The 17,983-nt window shown below is 40.2% G+C and overlaps 1 protein-coding gene across 1 annotated transcript in view; it reads left to right on the top strand.

The window, feature by feature from the left end:
* The first annotated feature begins 2,676 nt into the window (after window positions 1-2,676).
* The window catches only part of XRCC5 (X-ray repair complementing defective repair in Chinese hamster cells 5 (double-strand-break rejoining)), an 85,977-nt gene continuing 70,670 nt past the window's right edge, over window positions 2,677-17,983 (top strand). The window contains exons 1-6 of the mRNA XM_008574354.1: window positions 2,677-2,754; window positions 6,557-6,670; window positions 10,858-11,041; window positions 11,942-11,990; window positions 12,984-13,106; window positions 16,335-16,526. Of these exons, the coding sequence (XP_008572576.1) occupies window positions 2,734-2,754; window positions 6,557-6,670; window positions 10,858-11,041; window positions 11,942-11,990; window positions 12,984-13,106; window positions 16,335-16,526 (683 nt within the window). The 5' untranslated portion in view covers window positions 2,677-2,733. The remainder of the gene's footprint in view (window positions 2,755-6,556; window positions 6,671-10,857; window positions 11,042-11,941; window positions 11,991-12,983; window positions 13,107-16,334; window positions 16,527-17,983) is intronic.

Here is a 17,983-nt window from a genome sequence, read left to right as displayed (position 1 = left end):
GGTGTAGGAAATCTTACATGAAAGTAGCATTCCTTTCCTTGTTCTGCTTTGGTTAAGCAATCTGTGCAGGGAAAGATTGTAATTACCTCCAACAAACTTGTGAAGGCCGTGAGGATGGAAGAAGGTCTGATCAGCATCCCCACAGCTGTCAAGTAGGTGCCAGCTGCCATCTAGGTGTACCCCTGGTGCTCAGTGCTTTTATTAGTCTGCTTGGGCCGCATAACAAAATACCACAGACTGGCTGGCTTAAACAACAGAAATGCATTTTCTCGCAACTCTAGAGACTGGAATCCAAGATCATGGTACCAGTAGGGTTGGTTTCTGGTGAGGGCTCTCCTCTTGGGTTGCAGACAATCATCTTCTGTGTGCTCACATGAACTCTTCTTTGTGTGAGCACACACACACACACACAGAGGGGGTGAGAAAGAGAAAACACAAACTCTCTAGTGTCTCTTCCTATAAAGGCACTAATTCTGTAATAAGGGCCCCACTCTGATGACTTCATCTAAACCTAATTACCTCCCAAAGGCCTCATCTCCAAATACTGTTACATTAAACATTAGGATTTCAACATATGAATTTTGGAGACACACATTAAGTCTATAACAGTGCCTTTACATGTGGCTCTTTTGGGCTTTCACAGCCTAGCAAGTCTCATGGTAGTTGGTCTTCAGACATGGTGTCTTGGGTTGACCAGAGTGCAAAAGCCAAATCCACCAGGCATTCTGAAGTCTTTAGCCCTGGTGTGATGTCTGCCACATTTTCCTGGTTAAAGCAGGTCATAAAGCCAGTCCAGATTCAAGGGGAAGAGACTACATTAGAGTGTGAATGCTGGAAAGCATGGCTCCTGGAGGCCACTGAAATAATGGTCTGTTATTCCCCTTTTCTTATCCCATCCATTTCCTTTATATGCCACAGTGGATCCCATACATCTCTCTGTCCAACACCCCGGCCTCCAACACGCACACCATCACCACCACTAGCCATAGCTTATCAACCTCTTATCTTCCCCTTTACACCCAATTCCGTGTCATACAAATCCCAAAGGACCTTGCAATGACAGATAGAAATGGAACCAACAAAGCCAGAGTCCTTTTGCACAGGAGGAAGGGAGTAGCCATATACACTGTCACATTAATAAAGTTTACCCCTTCACCCTTGATTAATGGAGGACTTTTGCCAGTGGGAAGCAATGCTTAAAGTCCATATCCATTCTCAATATAACAGCTGCCTAGCTGCCTGGAAATGGATGGTTCTAAAGACTTTTGTGAAGACAGCTGAGATGCAAGCAAGCATAGCTACTAGAATATCTTTTATTTTTCCCAGGAAACAGACCTGTATTGGAGGAAATAGGGGCAGGAGGAAGAAGGTGGAAGAGGAGGTTGAGGATGGAGTGGAGAGAGGGAGGAAGGGAGGAAGGAGGGGGAGAGAAAAGAGAGAAAAAACGAGAAAGAAAGAAATAGAGACTATACACAGGATAAAATCATGGACACAAAGCATGCAAATTTCCTTCACCGTTGTAAGTCTCGGTAAGTCTATTTACCAGTCATATTAAAAATATTTTAGATTTAAAAGAACCTCTTGAGTTTGAACAAAAGCTTGAAGAAACTCCTGGGCTCTATGAGCACAGTCTGAAAATGTCTGACTTTCTTGGCTTCAACATATTGGTAACTTTGGCTCCCTCGAGGATCCTCCTTCTTCACGGATTCTCCACATCTTTTCAGTTTCAGGTCTTACTTTTCCCAGGTCCAATTTTCAAGAGGAGAGAATCCGATTGGACTTTATTTTCCCAGCTTGGGCAGAGGTTTGCAGACAGTTTGCAAATTGCTGGATCCTTTGTCCAATCACCTGTCATCTTGTGGGTCACTTAGTATAGAAAACAGCTGTTCCTGGAGTTGGCCGGTTAGCTCGGATGGTTAGAGCGTGGTGCTGATAACACCAAGATCCAGAATTCGATCACTGTACTGGCCAGCCACCAAAAAAAAGGCCCCCCCAAAACAATAAAAAAATAAAAACAGCCGTTTCTGTGCAAGGTTCAGCTTGGGCCTACATCCCTCAAAAGGGGCAGGGACTGCAGGCTGGACAGTTTCCTTGTGTCAAGTAGAGTGATTGACAGCTGCTATTTCCAGTATATTTCCCTAGACTTGTCTTCTAAATAAACGTCGTCTCCTCCCTTCCAAGCTGGAGCCACTCCAAACCATCTGGACAGCGTAAACAGATGCAGTTTTATGCCTCCAGGCGTGTGTACATCCCATTTCCTCTTCAGAGCACAATGCCCTTTTTACTTTCGTTTGCCTGGAAAACTACCCTTCCCTTCAGAAGTTGGTTCTAAGGTCATCACATCTATGAAGAAACTTTTAGAGAAGTGGCTTTCCGAATTCATTTTGAAATGAAGGAAATCTACCTCCAGAGCTCTGCCACAAAACGCTGTGGGTGTTACTCTCAATAAGAGAAAAGGTCAGTGAATCCTTCAGAGAAGTGATTAGTATTAACACACTACTAGAGTCTTAGCAGCTGAAAGACCACAACGCCAACGGCTCGCTCACCTGGGCGAAAAGGAATGCATCTGCGCATGCCCAGAGCTGCGAGGCGCGATCTCCCCGCCCCTTCCGGGCTCGGCGGCCGGAAGCGGCTCTTCTTAGCGCTGTCGGTCGGCGGGTCCGCCGGAACTGAGTTGCGGCGCTGAGAGTTTCCGTCTGGAAAAGGCGATCCAGGAACCTGCGCACCGGCAAAATGGCGCGGTCCGGGAATAAGGTAGAGAAAACCGTGGGCCTGGACTTCGTGGGCTGGGACCTTAACCATGCTGGGGATCCGGAGAGGGTGGTTCGGAAGCAGGAATCGTGGGATCGCGTGGGGGCTAAGGAGTGGGGCGGAATTGGAAGGAGATCATGGTGGTGGGCTGGATGAGAAGGCCGGGACCGAGGGATGCGCTAAGAGAAAAGCTGTGGCTTCCGAGTCCGAAGGCCTGAGTTTGAGTCTCGCTCACTCTCTACCCCTTCCACTACCTACCCCTCCCATCCCCATTCTCCCTCTCTCAGCCCCTCCTTATCCCACCTCACTCTTCATTCTCCTCCCCTTTCTACCCCTGAATCCCACGCCACCCCCTAACTTCACCTCCTGTTACTTCTACTTCACCTCCTGTTACTTCTGAGCCTGAGTTCTTAAAATCCATATGAGAACGGAAGTTAGCCATGATAAGCACCTATCCCACAGGCTTGGTGTAAACTTCAGAGAGGGAATATCTGTGAATAATATAACTTGAAATGTAATGTGTCATATTATCTGTATATTTCCCGTTTATTGAAAGCTTACTCTTTGTGAGGCATGGATCTAAACGTTTCATTCCTATCTCATTTAATCTTCACAACAACACCGTGAAGTGAAAACTATTATCCCCAGTTTGCAAGTGGGAAAACTGAGACATAGAAAACTGAGGTGATTAGCCCATTATCATCCAGTCCATAAATGGTGGAAATCGGATTTGAACCCAGGCTGTCTGGTTTCAGCGCCCTGGAGAATCTCTGTGTTGTTAGGAATCTATGACCCTTGGTGTTCCAGATTAACAACAAATAACAGTGAACTTTAAATTGGATCTTTTTCAATATAGGAGGAAAGTGGCAGTTGTCTCTGAAGGGTCACTAGAGGGAGGTTTCAGGGATTGATTGAGTCATCCATCCATCCATTCAATAAGTACAGATAAACAAGGTAGGAATTTGAGCAACTGATCCCTAGTCTCCTCAATTCCCCATTGGGAAATGTTAATTAAAAAGATTATGAACTCATAATGATGTTGGTCACCTCCTTTGTTCCTCCTCTTTCAGCTGCTGAAAACTGTAGCTCTAGTGGAGGAGCTTTGTGGCAGATGGCCTTGAAGTAAAATCCTAACAGCCTGTATTGCATCAGTATAGAAATGAAGAGTTGTTAAGTTGCCCAGTTTCTCTTTCCTGATTTTCTTACTGCTGCCAGAAAGGAACTTGAAGTATTATATAGACCATTCTTCTGCTTTCCATATTCTGAAATGATTTGATGCCATTTTCTGTATACTTGATTCTTAGCAAAAGACCTTTAGTCCTCTAGAGTTTTCTGGTTTAAAAGTAGCTTGTGTGAACATGTATTAAATAAACATAGCAGCATATTTTGTGACTTAAATTTTTTTAGATTTTTGAGAGCAATAAAATTTATATCCTCTGATAAAGATAGTTTGTTACCTCCTGTTGGATTAGGGCAATGGCTAAGTGACTACACCAGTTGTATGGTTAGGCAGTCATATTGTCAGGGCTAGGGCTCAGACCATTCAAACCTGTTGTACACATTGGGTCACCAGACCCCTCACATGCAGGTCCACACTAGGTAATTGGGAAAAATCCCAGGAGCCACTGGCAGACGACAGGAGCTCAGTCCTCAGCAGTAGCAGCAGCAGTGGTGGTGGTGGCCTCTCTGGGAATCCCCGGGGGGGGGGAGCACTGGCAGCAACAGCCTCCAGCAGCAATAGCAGCCTCCCTGGCTGCATCCTGGGGGCAGGGGGCACTGTGGATTAGAGCCACTCATCCTTTATACTTAAGTCCATAACCCAGGACACCTGGGTGTACATATGCAATTACATTAGACAATAGCCAAAGAACACCTGGACGCACGTGCATATTTACATCAAATGCTCAGCAAGATTTTCAACATTTGAGGGGCCATGACCATTTTCCTTCACTTTCCCTACACCACCTTTTTTCCAAATCAGCTATCTTTACTTCAGAGATCTTTTAATATTAGTGCATTATGTTCAATTCTTTGTAAACTAAGGAAAAATAGTCTTTTCATGTGTTGCCTGAGATATAACTAAATTTAGAAATCATCTGTAACTTCCCCTATAGGAGCTCATCCAGGTTTTTCAACCACTTCTAGGGTCAGGAGATCACTGGTTCAGAAAATGGAAGTTCCTTTACTGATCACTTCTGAGTGTTATTTTTTATTCCCTTGTATGTAGTCAAAGCAATCTCCTTGTAACTTCCGTCTGTTGATTCTCTCTTCTTCCGACATATCCTTTTATAACACAGCTGTCAAATATTTGGGTGGAATTGGGGGGACTATCATGTTCTCTTTAATCCTCTCATTGGCTCAAATATCCAGTTTTTTTCAATGTTCTTTATGTCACATATTCTCCAGATCCTTCCCTAACCTCACTTCATGTTCAGTTGTAATTAATCTTCATAAGATGTGATGCCCACAAGTGCTCACAGTTTGTCTAATCAGGACAAAGCACAGGTGAGACTATCAGTCAGAGTCAAGGAATGTTAACTCTGGAAAGGACCTTAAACCTCATCTTGTCCAACAGTTTCCTGCCTCCTTGAATTAATAGTGAGTTTAAGTGACATTCCCAAGGACTTAAATTGTAGCAAGAGCTAAATTGTAGTAGAGATGGGACTAGATCCCAGGTCTCCAGACTGTTAATCTAGTCTTTTTACACCATAAGACCCATCTTTTCCTATCTTGAATACACTGTTAATACAACCTAAAATATTTGTGGGGATGGAATGAGACAGGTGTGGGGAATATAGTACCCTAGCCATGTCATATTGGCTATTTTATAACCTACCCACAAATTGTGAGTTGCTATTGGTTCAGGCCTCCTTCAACTTGTATTCAAGTATTTGGATGCCAAGCATAGAACTTTACATGTATCCCTTTTAGTTTATGTTTCCGTTGTTTCCTTGTCCTCTGGATACATGATTGCTATCTAATGATTTGGATCTTTGCTTATATGGTTTCCTTTATCTGTAACTTCCTTGTTCACATGATTGACTCCTACTCATTCCTTAAGACTTACCCAAGGATCATATTCAGGAAGCCTTTTCTGCCTTCTTACCCCTCCTCCATCCCTTCCATCAGTCTTTGATAGGGTAGATGCTCCTCCTGTGTCTCTCTTAGTGCCCACTGCGCACCTCTGTCACGGAACATTGTGCTGGCGTTAATTGTTATATGTCTTGTGTTCTACTAGAATAGATTTAGTGTCTGTCTTCATTTTGGATCCCCAGTTTACAAACTGATTCAAATTGTTAGAGTGCACCATCTTAGCTTATATAGATTATAGCAGTCACGTATTACCACAAAACGCTTTGTAATATTTAAACTAGACCTCAAGTCAGTGACTGACAACAAAAGCATCCATTCTCAGGCTTATAGTTCTGCAGATCAGCTGCTATTTGTTTGATGTACATTGGGCTCAACTGGGCTGGACGTAATGCTACTAGCCTGCGGGTTGACTTCAGATCTGCTTACCATGAATTTATTCTGTTGTTCAAGCCAAAGGAGTGGTAGCTACCTGGAGAATGCTCTTCTCATGGCAGATACTTTCTATCTTTTAAAAGTATCAAAACTATGTAAGGGTTCTCCATAGTGAAAATTTACGTCTTACATACTCTCTCTATGTAGAACACCTCCCCTCCCTTTATCATGCCTAAATACCAGTATAGGTTCTCTGAGTGCAATAAGCAAGGGGCGTATCTCAGAATTTTTTTCTTATGACTGTTATTTTCTCAAACACTCTTTGCGACTTTGTTTCTAGGCAGCTGTTGTGCTGTGTATGGATGTGGGTTTTGCCATGAGTAACTCCTTTCCTGGCGAGGAATCTCCATTTGAACAAGCAAAGAAGGTGATGACCGTGTTTGTTCAGCGACAGGTAAGTTTCAAATTGACCTTGAGCTTGTAACCCACGTTATAACTGCTCTTTCCTCCATGTCCTAATGCAGTACACCAACCTCCTTATATTGTCCAGCCTCAGTCTTTTGGGGGAGTCTGGGGAGTTTTCTTACATATATTCACATGCAAATCCACCTACAAGTAAAGCCTGGCATTTTTTTCTTCCCTCATATTGATCCCTTGACTGGATGTTAAAATTTTTATCAGAAATAAGAGATAGTATGGGGCCAGCCCGGTGGCGCACTGCTACAGTGCGCCGCTTGGGAAGCGTGGCAGGCGCTCCCGCCGAGGGTTCGGATCCCACATACAGACCGGTTCCTGCTCACTGGCTGAGCGAGGCGTGGGAGCAACACCGAGGGTTGCGATCCCGTTGCCGGTCCCGGTCCGGTACGGGCGCGACACTGAGGGTTGCGATCCGTTGCCGGACACGAAAAAAGACAAAAAGGGAAAAAAAAAACATAAAAAAGAAATAAGAGATAGTATAAAGTAATTTGTAAAAGCACAATCTCTAGAGCCAGATGGACTGGGTTTGAATCCTTGCTCTGCCATTTCATTTATTGACCTTGTGATCCTGGGCAAGTTCTTCAACTTCTTTGTGCCTATTCCAGTTATCTTTTGCTGTGTAACAAACAATCCCAAAACTTAGTGTCTTAAATGATATTTTTTATTTTTTAATCATTGTTCATGGTTCTGTGGGATGACTGGGTGGGCTCAGTTGGATGATTCTCTCTTAAGTCCTCTTATGCAATTACACTCTGATGGTGGCTGGGGCTGGAGTCATCTGAAGTACCAATTGGGCCAGATGTCCAAGGTGGCTTACTTACATGGTTGGAAGATGATGCCTTTTGGCAGCTGTGAGTTCAGTTGGGGTTGTCCATCAGAACCCCTACATATGGTTCCTCCATGTAGCTCGGGATTCTCATAATGTAGCAGCTGGTTCTAAAAAGGAGTATCCCAAAAGTGAGTATTCTAAGAGACCAGAGTCCCTGCCTGTGTGGGGGATCCCAAAAAGCCATTTCTGTTGTTTTCTATTGGTGAAGCAAGTTACTAAGGCCAACTCACGTTCAAGGGAGGGGAATTAGACTCCCCCTCTTTTTAAAAGGAGTAACTGCTAGTACAGGGAGAGAGGGAGTGGACGGTGGTCATCTTAGAGACTGTCTACCATAGTGTCTCAGTTTCCCATGTGTAAAATGAGAAAAATAATAATACCACTGACATAGGGTTGCTTTGAGGAATAAAAGAATTGATGTAGGTCTGGTGTTTAGAACAGTACTTGGCATATTGAAAACACGGTAAAAATGTTAGCTTTTATTATTATGTCTGCCCCTTCTACGTGGTATGACTTCCACTTTGCCCAGTCCATGAAGTCCTACTTCATTCACTGGCTATTGCCACTCCTCCTGGACACCTCTGCTGTTTCTTCTGGGTGTTGCCACTTTTACTTGGTACTACTATTTCCCACCTGCCATCCTAGATTTTCACCAATTCTGATGACCTAGAGTCCTTGAAGTGTCAAAAGAGAAAGTAGCCCCTTTCTTGGTTATAGTTGTGTTGGTAGTTTTCAGGTGGTACTGCTGTACCCCAAAATAGTATTGATTTTTTGTTGCTTTGCCTCCCATGGATTTGTCACCACTTTTCCACTGGGTGATGGAACCACCAAAGATTACTCAAAGCCCATCTCTTCTGAGCAGTGAGAAGTCCCGAAAAGGGGTTAATCTCCCAGAACCCTCAAGATAGAGGCATTCCTTCCATTTGGGAAATTAACCATGAATTAGGGTTCTCTTCCCTCATTTATTCTTCAGACCAGGAAGTTACAGAAAGAGAGCATAGGTGGGGTTTTTGCTAAGTATAGTTTAACAAGTTTTACAGTAGAAGCTGGTAACATTTAGTAAGACAGGCAAGGTGACATTCCATAATGCAATTTTCAAGAAGTTAAGTTGATCCACCAACAAAAGCTTGATCTTAGCAAACATTCTCTTCTTACAGCAATTTCCCAGTTTCTTTACATATCAATCAGTAACCCGTCTGTCTTTGAGCCAGCAACCTTGCTGTATTACAATTCTTTATCTTACAAAGGAGACTATAGCCTGGGGAAAATTTCCTGTCCTTTGCAAGGTCAATATTTGAAACTGCAAGGCTTTGGAAAACCAGGCCCTATGAAGTACATTTGCTTTATGCATACTCCACAGTTTTTTGTTTTTGGTTTTGTTTTTTAAAGAGAAACAGTGCTTTAGTTTTTATTTTTGGCTCTGTCTCTTCCATGAGAGTCTGAGTCAATCTGGAAGGTTGGGAGACAAAACCTGGTGCCAGTCCCATACTGCACTCAAAATATTTCCTCCTCTCCCATGACTGAGGGGCTTCTTTTGTGGAGCAAGATCACATTACCTTAAGATAAATTTTTGTCCAGGATCCGGATTCCTTCTCAGCTAGTATGCTAGACATGTTTGAACCCTAGTAGCAGGGGCCTTTTGTTCATATACATCTGGGGTTTATAGCTGGAGTTGTGTACAGACTGGGCAATTGAACAGACCAAACAAATGAAGGATGATGGGCTACCATTCTCTCCCTACACAGGGCTCTTCCCCATCACTATAAAAGGCTTATGTTAATAATTAGGTGAGGATGAGACTGCATTTTGTGTCAGGTACTATTTTTTGTTTTTACATTTTATTATGAAATGTTACATAAGGCAAATACAGAAAATAACATAATGTAAACCTGTTTTCCCATTGTCTTGTGCTATATAATCTTAATGTTTACTGTATTTGTTCGATTTCCTTTTCTTTCTTAAAAAATAAAGTATTACAAATAAACTTAAAGTCCCTTCCCAACCTTTTTCTTCCCTCTTCTCCCCCTTTCTTCAGAATTTTGGTATTTATAACCATACATATTTCATACTCTTGGACTTAAATATGTATTCATAAATAGTATTTAGTATTGTATGAAGTTGTCAAAAGTATATGTTAATGGTTTTATATGGTACATGTAATTCTGCAACTTATTTTTTTTCTCAACCTTATGTTTTTGAGATTGATTGATATCAATAAATGTTGCACAATTTTATTCATTTTTACTGGAATATAATAATATTCCATTGTATAGATATTCTGCAATGTATTTTTATATTCTCCTTTTAAGGAAATGTTAAGGGACGCCCCAACCCCTCCTGACCTTAACATATGCATTCTGCTTCTGTACAAATCGCTTGCTAAAATAAATGGGGGAATAAACAGAGTAGCATGGCCAACGCCATTTTAGGCGGCTCTGCCATTTTAGCCGGCTCTGCCATTTTAGCCTGGAAAGTCCCTATGGGGAATCCAGGGTGGGGAGGGATTACAGGGCTACCCACAAAATTAGCTTATGTATTGCCAGCTTGCTTGCATTGGCTAGATTGTGTCAGGTGTGAAAAATTCCCGCCTAGCTAAAAATAAAAGCTGCGAGAGGTTTCAACTCGGGGCTGCGCTTCTCGATTGGCCTGCGCTTCTCGATTGGCCTGTGTAGCCCTGGCTGCCAGAAATAAACTTTTTTCCCTTTCCTATCACCCGGTTCTCATGGGCAAATTTCTTTTACCCGTCGGACATTGGCCATAACATTCGCCCCAACCCCTCCTGGCCTTAACAGAATAATATGCTTCCCGTTTTTGCTCTATTATAAACAGTGCTGAAGTGTAAACTGTCCTGTCTATTGTCTCCTTGCATACATGTGCAAGAATTACTCTAGGGTCTATATACCTGTCAGTGAAGTTGGTGGGATATAGGATATGAACCTGCAAGTTGTTTTTAATCTCTGGAAAGTTTAAACCTTGGATAGACATTCTAGAAAGACATACTAAAATCTTTTCAAATTATTCATGATTAGTTTTCATTGAGAATTAGAGTCTGATTTGGCTGGAAGTCATCAAGAGTGGTTGCCACTCTCCCATTCCCTCACCCCAACTTGTGCTGAAATGACGGGTGGGACTTTTAGTTAATGGAAAAGTCTGCTTAGAACCTAGGAATTGTCATTGTTCATAAATCCCATATATCTTCCAGCCCAGTATTCTGTGCTCCAGAGATCTGCCATAGAAAGGCATGGCTGTCTTGCCTAGGTATTTTACTTTTAGGTAGGTATTTTATTGCTTCTAGGTTGTTCTAATGTAGTTTTCAGCCTTCTGACATTCTTCTCTAGGTGTTTGCTGAGAGCAAGGATGAGATTGCTTTAGTCCTGTTTGGTACAGACAGCACTAAGAATGCCCTTGCTCAGGAGGATCAGTATCAGAACATTACAGTGCACAGACACCTGATGCTACCAGATTTTGATTTGCTGGAAGACATTGAAAGCAAAATCCAACCAGCTTCTCAACAAGCTGACTGTATCCTTTTTCAGCCACAGAAGACTCCTAAAAAATTTCGTTTAACCTGGGGAATCATAATCCAGTTTGGTGAGGCTCTCTTAGAGTCCCAGCTCTGACTATATGGGTATATTTTGCTTTGAAGAGAGAGGGGTGATCTGTGTTAGAATTTAATGTGAAATTAATCAAATTGGGCCCTCCAATCACTTACTCCTCTGCATTAGTGATATTGAAAGGTTGGGAGGCCTAGGAAGGGGAAGATACCACGGAATATATGTGTGTATTGACTGTGTGTAGAGGGTTTGGTGGTGGTGCTGGTTAGAAGTGTTTGGAGGTAGAGAAAAGATATTTTTAGAAGAATATAGCATCAGCATTCTCCGTTCTTTTCTGGATGGAGGATATTTTTGTGCCAAAAATCAGATTGGTATTCAAACTGTGAGATTTCTGATATCTTCCACAGGTACCCAAATTTTAAGGGGTTACTCTTATTTTTCTAAGCAGTTAATCATGCCACCCCTGATCACTGGGAGGTGCTGCTGTGTTGGGAGTGACTTGCAAATGTTACATTTTGGCTCACTTCATATTAAAAGTGTGGATGGTGATCACCAAAAGTGGTCCTAGATGATGCTTTTAAGTGGTACTGTAATTTTTGATTAAATTAATGAAATGTGTTAGATTATCTTTGTTTATTTTCTTTTTCTTAGTTGTATGTGTCAAGATGTATACTTTGATATACAGCAAATGTGAGTATATGTTAGTGAAATAAGCTTTGGAAGAAGGGCACTTGGGCAACTACTTTTAAGTCATCACGTAGTCTAGTTGCCCACAAATTCTAGCACTGTGGACCTCACTGGGAAAAAAGTTACATGTTCGTTGGATTAAGGGACTGTTTGGTGATATCTCTGCCCTTAACTAGCTGAGTCCTGGATGCACTCATTGTGTGCATGGATGTGCTTCAACGTGAAACTGTGTAAGTATCTCAACTGAAGAGCTGGAAATGAGACTTTCTGCAAAAATTGTATGAGTTGATATATTGAATGTATTGTGTGATTTGTTAATCAAGCAGTGTGTTTGTGTGGCTACAGAAACATTTGATAGAATTCAATGGTTCAGTTCAATCTCTTTGTTTTTTTAAAGTTTAAAAAGAGGAAAGGGTATGCTTTCTCTGGGAGAAATAAATATTTGGCTTATTTCCATTTTCTTCCTATTTAATTTAAGCTGATTACCAGAAATTTTAAAAAATACTCAGTGGTATGATCTATATTGTTATTGATATTAAGTGATAGTAACTCTGGCCAACTTTCTAATTTATTTATTTACTTATTCTATTTTTATTTTATCAGTACACAATATAAACATTTTTTGTGGCCCTTTACCAATTTCTCTCTAATCCTTCCTCCCCCTCTAATTTATTATTTACTTAATTACTGTGCCTTGAAAACTTGTGTCTTTGAATACACCCACGCCCATACCCCTTTTGCCAGGTAGGAAAACATTTGCACTAAAATTCTGGGCCTGCATCTGTATTGTCATTTCTTAATCTCTGTATTTCCTATGCAAAGTCCTGCCACTAGTCCAGTGTATGGACTGTGAACCCATGCAAGGATTTAATACACTGAGAGAGTTCCCTGTTTATATTTTGCCCATGTGGAGGCTAGAAAGGGGTCTTTTTTAAACACAGTGACCACGTCTTTAAGTTATTAGAGTTAGGAATTCAGGAACATAATATTTCCGTAATGCTCAGAAATTTTGCCCAAGATGATCAAAGCATGAGAGGGTTGATTATGTTTTTAATAGAAGCTTAACTGAGCATCAATAATACATGGACTTCTAAAAGGTCATCACATTTATTAACTGTATCCAGTTCATTTCTTAGCCTCTCTCTGCTCCGTGACCAAATGTATTTGAATTTGTGGAACGTAATTCAGGAGAATGGTTTCTTAATGTTAACTCTTTCTTTTAGAGGAAAGAAGTTTGACAAGAGGCATATTGAAGTGTTTACTGATCTCAGCAGCCCATTCAGCAAAGATCAGCTGGATATTATAATTCATAACTTGAAGAAAACTGGCATCTCCCTGCAGTTCTTGTAAGATCCTAGGAATAATGTATGTAAACAAATCCTGTGATCTCCTAATGCAGTGAGCGGGACCCTTTAATAGAACACTTGGTTCATGGGAGTCTTCTCTTTCTGCTCTGAGTTGGAATCTGTCAGGTGACTGTCTCCACAGCAGACACTAATGGCTCTGTATTCTAGAAAATGTTCTGAGTTTTGATAATAAAGAGATGAAAGTCATGGTGATACAGAGGAATTGAGCTCACTAATAGATTATTTGTTCACTGTTCTTGAATGCCTCAGAGTGGAGGAATTAGAAGAGTCTTTTGAGGATATTCAGTTTATCTCCTGCCTACATGGAAGATTTTATGCAAACGATTACCACATTGATGGTTTCTTTTCTTAAACAGTTCTAGAAAACTGTTTTACAGACAATAGATGTTTTTGCATGAACAGGAATGTCAACTTGGTAATCATTTTAAATACATACAGTGTTTATATTTAACTGTTGTTCAAACCTAAAGGATGCAGATGCATATATAAAATGTAATTTAATTATGTGTATTTGGAGATGGAATATGCAAATATAGGGGGAAAATGTGTATCATAATTTGTTAGGGAGAGAGTCCCTTCTCTCACAACTCGAATTTCCCCTCCAGCATTTACTTTCTCTTTTTTATATCTGTAACAAAAAGTTCTTTTTACTGCGCTAATCATTCCTGCCACGTTTGAAACCCATTTTTTCTTGTCCTATTTTTGTTGAAAGCAGAGTGATGGTATAGGATGTTGAATTATTAATCTTCTGGGGACACTTATTTTTCAAGTTGATAACTATACCAAGAAGCCTCTAGCTCAAAGTGGCAAGCCTTTGGCTCTTAAAATGCCTGCCGTGAGTAATTAAGAACCTCTCTTGCGTGTATGTATCTCTTAAGACTGCTGAGGGACATCTTCCTTCTGTAGGACCATAGAAAAATAGTTCAGAATAACCCATCAAACTGATACTTCAGATGGTACTTCAAAGAAATTAAGTGCTCTTTAAGTGACAGTCCTTATTGGATCGAGGTTTTCTCAGTACTTCAGAAGCCCAGCTTAGCTTCTGCCCCCTGTTCATAATCTCAGGATACCTCTCCATGGCTGAAGCATACTACACTTCTGTCGGTGTCATTTGAAAGGGCTACTTTTTTTTGCATGAGCAATTCATAAAGGGTACAGAAGAGGAAACATAGCCTTTACTTCTACTTGCCTGTTATTTGACAGGTTGTGTTTTTTTCCTGGGTAACTTGCTGTCTTCCTGTGCTATAAATCTTCAGCATACAAAGTAGAGTTTATGGTTTTATGGTTTGGTGTATGCCTTGTATGATTGATTTGTTCTAGTCAGTCTAAAAAAACACCAGCAACCCAGTGAAGCATTGTGTTCTAAATAGGCTTGTTTCTTGGATGTAGATTTTAGTTTTTTCTACTGACTACTGAGAAAGCTTATTTCCAGTCTAATGTAGGGTAGAAAGAACTGTTATTGTAACTTCTTTTTCCAGGATAACTTCCTGACTCTTCATTTTTATGTCATTTGTCCCTTCTTCCTGGTTGATGCTATGGAAACAGCAGTAACCTGATACAAACACTACGTGTCACACCTTGCTCCCTGGAAGCTTTTTATCTGATTGGAAATGCAGTATACGTAGAAAAAAATTAAACAGAAAACCCTATTTTGACTATAACAAATAAAATGATAGAAGGCTGGCCGGCAGGTAATATTGAGTGAATTGGAAAGGTTGCTGACTTCTGCTCTTCCTGTTTCCAGGAGTAAAGTAAGGAGGTTGGCTACAGTGGAAAGAACCTTGCCCTTTCAGTCAATGATTCAGTCCTTGCTCCATTACTTATTAGCTATGTGACAAATTATTTCATATCTAGCTTCAGTTTCTTTTTAGAAAATGGAGGTAGAAATCTCAGTCCACCTAATATGTAAGGATTAAATGAGATTGTTTACATTAAAACATTTATAAAGTGCCATATACAGTAGTATCATAAAATATATTAGGTTGGTTTATTTTTCAATTTGTATAATGATTGTCAAATATTCCTGTGACTGATAATCCCAATCTAATTTTAGTCTCATTTCAGTCAAACTGGAGTGAAACATAAGAACAAAATTGGGTTTTACTTATTTCTAGCAATTAACTGATTTTTGTATAGGAATTTTCTACTTAAAATAATATTTGAGTTTTAATATTTTGTACACATTCTCTAAATCTATGTAATAAATTCAAATGGTCGTTAGTGGGCTTTTTTTGGTCTGCATAGAATATCACCAGTCCTTTTTCTAAGAAGTATTTCTTCCTGAACTCTAACTTCCTGGCTTAAATGAGGGCTGACATCTTCTAGATCTCCAGGCTACCACTGATTCCTGGTTTTTTAAAATTTGAACCAGATGATGAAATACTGAGTCCCTCTTAGGTAGTGGATTTGGGCAGTGTGAGCTTGTCTTAGTCCATTCCTGTTGCTATAACAAAATACCTTAGGCAAGGTAATTTATAAACAAAAGAAGTTTATTTCTCACAGTTCTGGATGCTGGAAGTCCAAGATTATGGTATCAGTAGGTTTGGTGTCTGGTGAGGGATCTCTGCTTCTAAGGTGATGCCGTGCTGCTGCATCCTTACAGGGCAGAAAGGGCAAAAGGGTACTCTCTTCAACCTCTTTATAAGGTCACTAATCTCGTTAAGTGAGGGCAGAGCTTTCATAACTTAATCACTTCCTAAAGGCCCCACCTCTTAATACCATCACATTGGTGGTAAAGTTTTAACATGTGAATTTTGGGGGACACATTTAGATGGTGGCAGAGCTTGAACATGTTCAGGGGCAACGTGAAAGAGGCCAGTCTGAGAGAGTAAAGCCAGTCTAAAGACAAACGAAGGAGAAATATGGAGAGAGAAAGTAAAAGGATCAGGTGATCCTTGTAGCATTTGAGATCCTGGGTCTAGTCATTGTAAGGCTACATGCAGCCCTGCCCTTTCAATTATTTGGTTACATAAGCAGTTAATTTTGCCTTTTTGCCAAATTAAAGAGGTTTTAGTCACTTGAAACTGAAAGAATATTGGCTAAGGTAGGTAAGTGTCATTTCGCAGATAAGAAATTTGTAGCTCGGTGAGGTTGACCAACATGCCTGTTTTCTGATTGCTAGTGAGTGACAGTCACATGATTGGAATCCAGTTTATTATTTGGCTTCAGAGCTTGTCATCTTAACTACTGCTGATCTTTTCCTCATAGTTTGCCTTTCCCAATTGTTAAGGAAGATGGAACTGGGGACAGAGGTGACGGCAGCTTGTGCTTGGATCACCATGGACCCTCCTTTCCTCAAAAAGGAATTACTGAGCAGCAAAAAGAAGGTATTAAGATGGTGAAAAAGGTGATGATGTCTTTAGAAGGTGAAGATGGGCTGGATGAAATTTATTCCTTCAGGTAAAGAGTGAAAACATTGATAAAACTTTGTCATACCCACTTCGACTTCTCTTTTGATTAGAGGTGTCCCTAATGATTTTCTTTTTCTAAAAATATTCTTAATTATAAAGAGTGGTATGAGGTCTGAGACAGTCAATATTCTTTTATCCTCTGATTTAGGTTTTAGAAAGCAGCATACTATGGTATAGTGATTTTTTAAAAACTATTTGTCACAAAATAGTTTGATCAGGCAAAAAAGTAAAATAAAAAATAAAGGCAAAAACTCAAAATGTAAAGAATTCTTAGCCTCCTTATTTCACATTGTTGTTGTAAAGGCAAAATGGTTTAAGAAAAGTGAAATCCATGTAGTACCATACAACAATAAAGCAAACTACTTTTTTCAGCCATCCACATAGAGACTATGGGAGAGACCATCTCCTTTATCTGCCTTATTCTTGGTTGGAATTGGACATACATCTGTTTTGAGCAAAGAACCAGAGAGGGATCAATAGCACCTGGAATAGTTTTTGTCTGAGGGACTCAATTTGATAAAAGTGGCAGTAGAGTATTTTATCAAGCAGTATAGCTTGTGTGGGTTCAAATTCTCAGGGATAATACTACTTTATGTTCATGAATTAATTTCAGTTTATCAATCAATAATAAAATACAAGCAGTTTAAGCAAAGTTCTCAATCGAAGGAAAGATTCAGTGACTAAAATTTGTGTGTGTGTGTGTCTGGCCAATATGGGGATTGAACTCTGGACCTTGCTGTTATCAGTACCATGCTCTAACCAACAGAGCTAACTGGACAGCCCATAGAATTTTTTTTGAGTAGGTACGGTATACTCTGATTTTTTTTCTCAGCCACAGTTTTTAAATATATATGGTGAGCTATTATTGACAAACACTACATCCTGATTTTCTAAATATAGACATCATTGAAAAATTATGGAAATTTTAGAAATGAAATTATAATCTTCCAAGGAGTTGTCAAAGGAATCAATGAGGAATCCTGGAAAGCGAAGTTTCTTGGTATAAAGCATGTTCTTGTCACAGTATATTCAGATATCTGTTCCTAAGTTTTTTCTCTTTCAAATCTGGGAATACACATCTTAAGTTAACATATTAACCATGATATCAAATTATAGGCCAACACAAATTACTATTTAAAAAATGTTTGTTTGTTTTTCCCCTTGCTATAGCATAGCAAGCAAGTAGGTTACTAACTATGCATTGTCCTGGCAATTTGAGCTACATTGATTTTAGGTCTGCTATGAAGTTGTGGACTGGAACTTTGCCATTCAGTACATGTGCCTATTTAAATTTAAGTTAATTAAAATTAAATAAATTAAAGAATTTAGTCCCTTAGTCACACTAGCCACATTACTAGTGCTTAATAGGCCATTGGGCTGGCATGATTAGAAATTGAACATTTCCATCATTGCAGAAAATTTTATAGGACAGCACTGGACTAGACT

Source organism: Galeopterus variegatus, unplaced genomic scaffold (assembly GCF_000696425.1).
Source record: "Galeopterus variegatus unplaced genomic scaffold, G_variegatus-3.0.2 Scaffold1036, whole genome shotgun sequence".
NCBI classification, from domain to species: domain Eukaryota; kingdom Metazoa; phylum Chordata; class Mammalia; order Dermoptera; family Cynocephalidae; genus Galeopterus; species Galeopterus variegatus.
This window is presented reverse-complemented; position numbering and strand designations above follow the sequence as displayed.